General features: G+C 32.0%; 2 protein-coding genes across 2 annotated transcripts; both read right to left on the reverse strand.

Annotated features, from left to right (window-relative positions):
- Nucleotides 1-1075: 1075 nt before the first annotated feature.
- On the reverse strand, nucleotides 1076-5944 carry HSP89.1 (HEAT SHOCK PROTEIN 89.1). Its single transcript, XM_078976724.1, has 19 exons — nucleotides 5697-5944; nucleotides 5028-5213; nucleotides 4841-4914; nucleotides 4610-4735; nucleotides 4445-4538; nucleotides 4272-4355; nucleotides 4049-4192; nucleotides 3769-3942; nucleotides 3625-3699; nucleotides 3441-3545; nucleotides 3205-3345; nucleotides 3021-3113; nucleotides 2858-2935; nucleotides 2524-2778; nucleotides 2338-2440; nucleotides 2091-2265; nucleotides 1906-2011; nucleotides 1728-1817; nucleotides 1076-1428 (listed from the first exon to the last, which is right to left on the reverse strand). Exons 1-19 carry the CDS (start codon nucleotides 5805-5807, stop codon nucleotides 1258-1260), a joined length of 2385 nt encoding a protein of 794 aa, XP_078832850.1. The 5' UTR covers nucleotides 5808-5944; the 3' UTR covers nucleotides 1076-1257.
- Nucleotides 5945-10924: 4980 nt separating this feature from the next.
- LOC145020740 (uncharacterized) lies at nucleotides 10925-11383 on the reverse strand. The gene has a single exon (XM_078976727.1). The coding sequence runs from the start codon at nucleotides 11381-11383 to the stop codon at nucleotides 10925-10927; it is 459 nt and encodes a 152-aa protein (XP_078832853.1).

The following is an 11383-nucleotide window of genomic DNA, read 5'->3' on the forward strand; positions in this document are numbered from 1 at the left end:
GTATGTGGTATTTTGGGAAACTCACTAAACTTCATCCTTACGGTTCGTGGTTTAACATTTTCAAGTAATTCCAGTTCCTAAGGGAGGGTCCGACTTGACTGCACAACATCCCCTGATGGCTTTTCCGCACTAATTATATTGTTTTACTATGATGTTTAGAAAATACAATTCACTTTAATTGGTTTTGAAACAAATGGTGGTATGGAATTGATGGTTTAAAAATGAAATTTTGTGTTAGTATTTTGAGGACGTTACATTTGTTGACCATTAACTTTTTAACCAATTTGAATTTTGGTTACACTTTGATGGATTTGAGTATGAGTCTGGGGTGTGACTTTTATTTGGTAATAGGTAGTTCGTGCTAGGTGTTGCGTATGTGGTGACCACTTTGGAGTTTGTAGTCGTTCGATTCAGTTGAGTTTTATCACTTACAGTATGTGTGACATCATATGTCATCTGCGTGATAGGATGTACTAATATTGACCCACCAAGGTATTGAGTAAGACTCACATGTTAGGGGGGATATTGGCTATGAGCTTTCTGGTGCACTGAGATGTTGATTATGAGCCTACTATTGTTATATCTACTACTATTATATTGTATGTGTGATGGAAGATGTGGTGTAGTGGAGAACTCACAAATCTTTGTGTTTACGTATTAAAGTTAATTTATTCTCTGATGAGAAATGGAAGGACGCAACGTGATACTTGCAATGTTTCACCTTGTTTTGAGACTTACCTTATTTTCACTGATTTGAAATTATGTTTTTATGATATTTGAACAAATGGAATTCTTATGTCCTTTTGAAAATATAATTGTGGAATTGTCTATTTAGAATTTTTTTTTTTTTAAATTGCCTGAAATTTTGGAATAATACAACTTGCATAAAACCCCCCCAAAACCCCAAAAGTGGGCATGGTCATTTGTCGTACCACACCGACTACCAACTATCCTAGCTACGTTCTTGGCAGTTGCCCGGGTAACACCTTGATGCAATGATAATATTCAGTGATGGAAAAATCACTAAGTGTCTAAGTCATAACCAAAATCCAAGATGACTCACTAGAAAACTGTATTAAATAAGTCGGAAATCACCTTGTGAAATACTCCCAAAAAATGTGTAGCTCATTGAAAGTTTATCCAAAATCCAAGATGACTCACTGGTAAACAGTATCACTACATATTCGTAATTTCTTATCGCTTTCAAACACTAGAAAGAAAAAAAAAATAGAGTAGTCCCAATAGATTTCAACCAACTCATTTCTGAGAAGTTGTCTGAACAGGTTCAACCACCTCTGCTTCCAGCGTGTGTTGTGGTTCAGACACTACTACTTCAGCCTCTTGTGCTTCCGGAAGCTTCCATTTGTTTGATAAGGCCATGTTCATCATCTCATAAATCTTTCCCCCAAAATGCGACGGGCTCTCAGGCTATGCACATAAAAATATAAATCAAATCAAAAACCATAAACCATCTACCAAAATTATTTCAGCAATTTACAAATTCAGTACCCAAAGTTTCTAACTTTTACCATGTTTAGTCCAAACTTAAATTTCTTTCAAAATTAGCTAGCTCCTTGTGTTATTGTTTCATATCAATTTTGGTCCTTAGAACCTTGAACCAAGTACCAAAATCAATATGAAACTTACTTCAATTTTGGACTGAAACAGTAAATTTCAGAAAACACAGGGACCATTTTTAACAAATCAACAAAAATTAAATCACTCACAGTAAAGCCACTGGAAATCAAGGCAGTATCATATAAAAGGTCAATAGCTCTCATTGCCTCATCATCCTCAGCATTACTCCTGCAAGCCTCCTGCATAATTTTTAATAAACAAAAACATATATAATTATATTCCAATTTTAAATAAAATAAAATAAAAAACATTTTTAAAAAATCATACAGCCAATGTCTGAATGATTGGATGCTCCGGATTAATCTCAAACACCCTCCTACTTCTCATGAAGTCCAAACTAGACGAGTCTCCAACCGTCTGTGCCTTCATCAACCTAGGATTTCACAAAAACATTTAAAAAAAAAAATCTCGGAGGATTTTTTTTAAATAAAAAGAAAAATAAAAAATCATACCTTTCCATGTTGGCAGACCAACCGAACTTTCCGGAAACAAGTACACAAGGGGAAGCTTTTAACCGATTTGAAATTTGTACACTTGCAACCTTGTCACCCAAACGTTTTTTCATCCAATCACAAACATGTCCAAATTCTTGTTTCATTTCCTTTTCCTTTTCCTCATTTTTGTCACCTAAAAAAGTAAAAAAAAATAAATAAAAATAATGATTCTCATCTAGGTTTTGAGTTTTCAAGACTAACTAACCAATATCCAAGTCCTCCTTGCTGATGTCAACAAAGTTCTTTTCTTTATATGATTTAAGATTTGTAACAGCAACTTCATCGATAGGGTCAACTAAAAACAATACCTGTAAAAGAATCAAATAGTTATTAAATAAGTAGTAAAACGACAATCTCAAAGATATTATTATTTTTTTTTTTGTGAACTTACTTCGAGATCTTTCTCATAGAGTCTTTCAAGGAAAGGTGTGTTTTTTGCACTTGTGACACTATCAGCAGCAATGTAGTAAATATCTTTTTGTTCAGGTTTCATGTTTTCAACATATTCATCTAAACTTATCATTTCTTCTTCACTTTGTGAAGAGAAAAATCGAAGCAATGGAGCAAGTCTTTTGTGGTTTTCACGATCTTCAATGCATCCTAATTTCAAATGCTTCCCGAAATTCTCCCAGAATTTTTCATAATCCTAAAATCAAAAATTATAAATTTTTTTTTTTTTTAAAAATGAACTTTATAAAAGAATGAAAAAGAAAATATGAAACTACCTCTCGGTTTTCACTCATGGATATGCCAAGAATCATGTCGAATGCTTTTCGGACCAATCGTTTCCTCATTATACGTACCTATTATTTGAAAAAGTTATATTTATTTTTAAAATCCAAATATATTTAAAGGGAAAGAATTAAATTTATTTTTAAATGCACTTACAACTCGGCTTTCTTGGAGGATTTCACGTGATACATTCAAGGGAAGATCATTGGAGTCAACAACACCTTTCACAAAGCTTAGGTATCGTGGAAACTAAATCAAATATATAAAAAAAGAAAAAGACAAAAGGGTTAAAACCAAAAATATATAAATTTACGTATTTGTCCCCATAAAGTAATCTTACCAATTCTCCATCAAAGTCATCTGAAATGAAGACACGTTTGACATAGAGTCTTATGTTTTTGGTTTTTGGATTGGCAATGTCTTCTTTCCCCATGGGAGTGACACCTGGCACATACAGAATGGATCTGAACTCCACCTCTCCCTGTAATTTCTCAAATATTATTTTTATTCACATATAATATAAAATGTTTCATACTTTCAGAAAAAAAAAGGACACAAAAAGATTGCAGTTTTCACCTCTGTTGTGAAGTGTGAGGAAGCTAAAGGCTCTACATATTCATTAAATGTCTTCTTGTAGAATTCATTATATTCCTCTGTTGTAACTTCCTTAGGGTTCCTAAGCTGCAAAACAAAAATAAATAAATAAATAAATAACATTTTCACAAAACTATTTAAAAAACATAAACTTTTAAAAACTTACCCATATGGGTTGTGTCTCATTAGTGAGATCCCACTCCCAGTATTTCTCAACAATTTTCTTGGTTTTCTTCTTTTTCTGTTACAAAAAAACAACATTAGATTGAATTTATTTATTAACAAATAAATAAATAAACAAAATCCTTACAGCAACATTGTCATCAGTCTCATCTTTTTTGGATTCAGAAGGATCTTCATCAACTTCAATCTCTTTTGTGTATCCTTTTTCTTGCCATGTGTAAATTGGAAATGACACAAATTGTGAATAGTTTTTAATAAGCCTCTCGATTTTTTCTGGATGAGCAAACCCTTTATCATCACGCTGATTTAAAAAAAAAATGAAGAATTGTGTTGTTATTGAATTGATGATGACAAATTAGTCAAATTACATAAACAAAAAAAAAGGTTTTTTATTTTTATATAAATACCTTGAGATGTAATGTGATACAAGATCCTCTAGGAATGAACTTTTCAGGATCAGTCTCTTCTCTGATAATATAAGAGTCAGAATTTGCTTCTCCTTCCCAAACGTATTGCTTATCAGACTTTGGACTTTTTGTTGACACAACCACCTGTTTTTATTATTATTATATAAATTAATTCATGGTGTTTTATAAAAAGAAGTAAATAAAGAGATGAAAGATGACATACTTTATCAGCAACTAAGAAAGCAGAGTAAAATCCCACACCAAATTGACCAATCAAATTGCTATCTGAACCAGCTTCTTTGCTATCCTGTGAATTGTGTTACTATATTATTTATAATTCTCAAAATAAAATATTTATATATGTTGACAAAATCATAAAATGCTAAAAGCATATACCTTTAAGGCTTTGAGAAACTTTGCAGTTCCACTGTGGGCAATTGTTCCAAGAGAGTCAACTAGTTCTTGGTGAGTCATACCAATACCAGAGTCCCTGAATAAAGGGATGAAATTTGTGACTTTTAATTTAAAATTTTAATTTTTAATTAAGATTCTTTAACTTACTGTATGGTGATTATTCCATTTTCTTGATCGGTTTTAATACGTATGTCAAGTTCTGAAGCACCCTCCAAAAGCTGTTGATCAGTAACACTAAGGAATCGAAGCTTGTCCAATGCATCACTTGCATTGCTGAAAGTATGAAAGTTTTTGATTTGTGTAATTGTTAGATGAATAGATGATCAACATAAGGGCTTAAAAGTAAATTAGAAATTTGCAAAAAAGTTTGAAACTTGCCTGATAAGTTCACGAAGGAAGACCTCTTTGTTGCTGTATAGACTGTTAACTATAAGGTCCATCAGACGACTTACCTGCAGCATAAACATGAGCATCATGATTCATGATGATGATACTCAACTTTGTATTATAAAAAAAAAAAAAAAAAGTAAGACATAAAGACATAAGGTTTTTCCATTTAACACACCTCTGCTTGATATTCATACTTCTCCACAGGTGGATCGGGTGTTTGAAAGTCAGATACTGTTGACTCATAACGTTTCCCAGTTGAAAGCATGTTTCCTAGTTTCAAAGGCTTTGTGGAAGCAGGCCCACTGCTTGTTGCAGTTGATAAAACAGAGTACCATCTGCCATTGGCATTCCTCTCTCCACTCTGTTCATGTCAAGTATATCAAGAAGATAAGTGACGAATACTTTTTGAGCTAATTGATGATATAGAACCATTTGCAAAATAATCGTTAGGGGATCCATAAGATAGACAACATGCGCCACTAGGCAAGCTTTCCATTACACCATTAACTTTGTGTAAGAAGATGAAGGGATTTACGGAACTATGATAGAAAAACTCATCGAACTCCAAAGGTGATCCTGTTACAGGAATACCTTCAGCTAGCCCTCACCCATGTTCATTAAAAAAAAAAAAAAAAAAGTCTTTTTTGAACGGATAAAGTGTCATATGGAAGCAAACAAATCGATCCAACGAAAATTCTCGAACGAAATGAAGAAGCCACATCAGTCACTTTGTGATCACGAAAAAAGTTACACAGCTTAACTGCAATGACGACTAACAATACATACAAACATATAGAAAGTTGATGCTGGTAGGAGATGAAAACGGATTTAAGAAAATTCATACCGATTCGTTGATATTAAAAGAACCAATGGATGCCCCAGCCACTGCATCACGGCGGAGATGGCCACCGTAACGGAGGAGAGAGTTCACAGAACGCCTAGATAGCCTGTGCATATTTGTGGAATCGAATCTAACAGAAACGAAATGGAAAGGTTCTCCGAGACTGCGCAAGAGTTTTGATAGGGTTTCAGGGGAAATAGGGGTTTAAGGAAGCTTCTGGAGATGGGGGTTCTTGTAAAGCCGACGGGTATGGATTCGTATATTTTATTTTATTTTCTATGTATCGAATAACCACATATTTCTAATTTCTTATATTTTAAGTAATATCCTTCATCCCAAAATTATTATCTATAAGTAAAAAATAAAAATTAAACTTAAGAAAATATTAATTAAATAAAATAATAATTTTTTTTCTTACTTTGTATTTAATGTTTCTTTAAATGTTTAGTTGGTTAATTAATAATGAAAGGTATTTTGGTAAAAATGTTATTTATTTTTAGAAATAAACTGTTATTTTGGGACAAACCAAAAATGAAATATACAATAAAATTTTTGGACTAAATTATATATATATACACACACACACTAGGTGTGCACCCTCGCAAAGCGACGACAACAATTATCATTGTTTCAGTGAATGTTCTTTTTTTTCGGAGAATGTTATTTGACTATGTTTCAATGGCTACAAATTTTCTTATTGGTATGTCAGAAAATTCCATGTCTAACCTTTTGACAAACATCACGCCAAACTGAGATAATATAAATCGTTTCTCCACATTGAGTTCTAATAAGTGATGGGTTTTAGTCATAAGAACATCCTATGTGCTCATACAAACCCTAATGCTTGGATCTAGGTTTTCTCTATTGTACATGCAAGTTATCCAAGACTATAAACCCTAAATCTAGCATATGATAATCAATATAACATATAATTAGAGTTTAGATCATACCTTGATTGTTATGTAGCAATAACAATCCAATTCCTCATTGTATTGACTTTAGAAAGCTTAGAGTCACAAATGTCACTCATTTAATGGTTCACAAACACCAAGAGCAAGAGGATGAAGAGGAAAGAGGATGGAGGATGCCCTAAAACGTGTGAAACCCTAGAAGGATGCTTAGCCACGTTTTTGGGTTATAAGGGATGTATATATAGTTCGGCTATTAGGGTTATCTAACAAGGAAACCCTAAATTGGATGCTTAAGCCCTAAGCAACCCATGGACTTCATTCCTTAAGGCCTTGGACGATTTCTTATGGGTTTCCCCAGGCCACTCCTTAATATATGGCAATCCATAGCCCAAATTGCAATTATCTTATAATTACAATTCCAGTCCCTTAAGTTTAATTAATCTTTTTTAATCACAAAACTAATTACCAATTAATTTTTGACTAATATTAATTAAACAATATGATTTCTCCTTTAATATATTATTCTCATAATATATTAATAAATCGTATTTAATCCTTTCTCTCCATAATTCATCTTATCAAGTTGTTTTGGTGAAGGCAACCCAAAAGGACCATGCACTATCTGGTCAAGTACATACCAAAATAGTTATGGACTTAGACACTAATCCAACAATAAGATAATTAAAATTTAATTATAAAATAAAAATCCAAAAAATCGAAACTTTTTCATAGAATGTTTTGAAAGTTTCATATGTGACAACTTATCTTGGACTAATTTCAATAATAAGGATGAGGAGGGAAATCATACATCCTGAAACAATGAAAGATAAAAAGAAACATGTTCCCTATTTACTTATTAATTAAATGTATATTGTTTGCTTTTTCAAAAAAAAAAAAACAAGAGAGAGAGAGAGAGAACAAAAGGAAATTGCATTTTTGTCCAATTACCATTTGTTTACACACTAAACATAATTCATCTTATTTTGTCGTGTACTGCTTAACAAAGTGGTCATAAGTAAAATTGTTATCAAGAGGAAGATACCATTTAAGATGGTTCGGAAACTGATTTTAAACATTAAAATATAAGCTTTCAAAAAGTACATAGATTTAAATGTAATGAAGAATAATTATATTTTATGAATAAAAAGATATCGAAACAAGAAAAGCTTCATTGACATAGATCTTTGTTTTTGAAGAACTTGAACCGACCGACCCATCAAAAAGTTTTATGGATGCACAACCCTTAATAGCTATTCGGAACTACTTTGGAAAATATAATAAATGCATAAATTTTTTTTTTTCATGTCAAAACTTTGCCATATACATAGATATATAAAAAATTAAGAATAAAAAGAATGGATTGTCATGATAAAAACGATTAATAGAAAATCATGGATATAGAGGTCCACCATTATGTGATAATAACACCACTAAAACCAACAACGTCCATGGAAAACCACAAGAATTCATTCCTATAAGGTATCGATATGAAACATGAATAAAGAAAGAAAAATAAACTAAACGATTAAAACCTAAGCTAAAATATGTTATAAGAACGTGAAATAGTGAACTCTGGTGAATAGAGTGACAGTAATGTGAACGATAACATATCTCATATTTTTACTTTTTAGTATAATCTTTTATCCGCATTAAAAAAGAAACAAAATTTAATTGATATTTCATTCCGTAAATGTTTTCGATGATTATTATTTACCATAATTAATTTATGTTAATAGAAAGATGAACGGTTTGTGCATAATAAATTTGTACATTAAATTTTCAAGTATTTATCTCTTAAATATCGGGAAAAGTTCTTTCTTTCTCTCTCTCTCTCTCTCTCTCTCTCTATATATATATATATATATATATATATATATATATATATATATATATATATATATATATATAGAGAGAGAGAGAGAGAGAGAGAGAGAGAGAGAGAGAGAAAGGTTCCGTTGAGATTAAAAATAAAATAAAGATATTGATATTCAACTTCAACCACATATTTCAAATCTGTCGATCTAACCCTCCAACATACCGACACGACATGCTTGTTATAATTATAAATGATTATATAGCGTCGTCCGTTCCTTGCTCTTCCGCCACCATCCCCACCACCTCCACTACCACCACCTCCGACATTTAAAAGAAATGATTCACACATATTTACATGAAAATTAAACCAGTCAACAAAATTGGAATAGAACATTAGATGTAACACATGAAACTTTTCAAACATATTTTATATTTTTATTTAGGAAATTTTATTAGATTTTTTTTACAATATTTTACAACCAGAGTTTTAAAGCCATAAATTTTCCCCAAAAATACTTAATGTGTGCACAAACATATCATAATTATAATTACAACAAAATATAATTATATAATATCAAAACTATTTCCGATCCATGTCTTTTTTTTTTTTCCAACACTAGCTTTAAGACTTTTTTCCTGAACCTGGAATACACGTACATGGCAAAAACATATATCATACAAATATGTCTGATGATTTATAAAATAAACAACTTTAACTTTTATAACCATTCAATTAATAATTTTTCTCATTTATACCCCACTCGGGCTGGTCACCACAATGACATATAGTGCTCCATCTGAGCTCGAAATAATGCTCCACTTAAGTCGGGTATAATGCTCTACTTGAGACGGGTATAGTGCTCCACTTGAGCTGGGTCAAGTAAAGTGACCTTTTGTGTGAGGACTTCATTCGAGTTACATATTATTAACGTATTTGTTAACATTTAATATTTGCACAATATATTCAAATATCAACACATTACCACTTTCGTTAAACACATAGCCATGTATTCATAAACAAATTTATAACTCACCTTGGCGGTTAGATTGACTACCTAGAGTCTCTTTATTGAGTTGCTCGTTCTTGTTGGTTATTTTCCTAATAAATATCGGTAAAATAATCGTATTGGTTGTTATATGAAGGTAAAAACTTTATCACATTTATTTATTCTAATGACACCATATCTAGTATTTATGTGTCATTTGTATCTTGGTAACTTTCCAAGATTCCATACGGTATAAATGTTTTGTCATTATTGCTATTAAATTTGGGTGCTTCCGCCAAATCAGATAACAATAATATAGGGACTTATAGTTTTAACATCGGTCATTACAATAAACAACATTCAATATCTTAAATTGTAATTGATACAATGAATAATATTGATAAATTGCTTAATACAAAATAATCACGTATTACTTACAATACAATTGTTTGTGAAGAAACCTCATTATCTGCACATCGATTGAACTTCGCATTTTATGAGAGTATAATACGTATATATATATATATATATATATATATATATATATATATATATATATATATATATATGTGAGTGTCTTAATATGTATACGTGTGATGAAGAGTTGAATCTTGATATTTCTTCACTTAGATCACACACACGACTCTTTCATTTATATAATTGAAGACAATAATCTTGTGTATACTCGTGTTCGGCCATATTTAAAGCAATAATCCGACCATTATAGCGGTTCTCAGCCGCTATTTGGAAGGAACACGTCATTTTGCATCATTTAATTGGCATCAACCCCGACATTTGGGCCCCATTCACGCGCTCTCATGCACCGCCATAAGGGAGGGTGGTGTGGCTGTCGGCGGTAGTGATTTTCATGAATTTTCTGGTTAACTTCGAACAACCATAACTCTCTCATACTAGCTCGGATTTTAGCAAACTTTATATACACGTGACCGTCTCGAAGTGAAATACAACTATCTCGAAGTGAAATACAACTTATCTCTAGACCACTTACACTAATTCATTATATATTTTCTATGATAATGCAATAAGTGTAACGATATACATATTATTTTCTCAAAAAAATACTACCATTTCACTTCGTAAGTTCACATTTATATGTATTTAGACAAAATACATAATATAACACATACTTGCATCATAAAACTTTGTTTTATACATATCAACTAATCATTTAAGTCCCCCCCCCCCCCCCTTTTTTTTAAAGAGATTCCATCCAAATAAGAGGCGAGGATATTGCTTTATCATTTCAGTTTTTGTCTCCCATTTACGGTTCGGGCCTAGGGAATGCTTCCATTGAACTAATATTAATTCAATATTTTTATGTTTTCACTGGAGACCCAATGATTGCTTGTGGTTCCTCTACTAACCGATTAAGGGATTCCACTTTTAAATCACTTAATGGAATAATCTCATCACCCTTACCGAAATACTTCTTAAGATAACATACATGGAATACATCATGTACCCCACTAATTTTTGGAGGTAATTCCACTTTATAGGCTTAGGATCCGATCCCCTTTAGAATTTTGAATAACCCAATATATCGTGGGCTTAACTTACCCTTTTTACCAAACTGCATCACCCCTTTCCATGGTGATATTTTTAACATTACCAAATCACTAGGATTCATTTTAAAGGGTCCTTTCTTCAAATTTGTGTAACTTCTTTGTCGATCATGGGACACTTTCATGTGCGCCTGCACAACTTTAATCTTTCCATTGGTAATTCTTACGAATTTTGGACCGGTAAGCTTTTTCTCCCTTGCTTTAAGCCAACACAACGGTGTTCTGCATTTTCTTCCATATAATGCCTCATACGGGGACATTCCATTGCTTGAATGATAACTATTATTATAAGCAAATTCCACTAATGGAAGATGTTCATCCCACTTACTGTTGAAATCAATTGCACATGCTCGGAATGTCTTCAACAATCTGAATTGTTCGTTCACTTTGATCAT

This window comes from Lactuca saligna, unplaced genomic scaffold (genome assembly GCF_052625555.1).
Source record: "Lactuca saligna cultivar CGN05327 unplaced genomic scaffold, ASM5262555v1 scaffold_20, whole genome shotgun sequence".
NCBI classification, from domain to species: domain Eukaryota; kingdom Viridiplantae; phylum Streptophyta; class Magnoliopsida; order Asterales; family Asteraceae; genus Lactuca; species Lactuca saligna.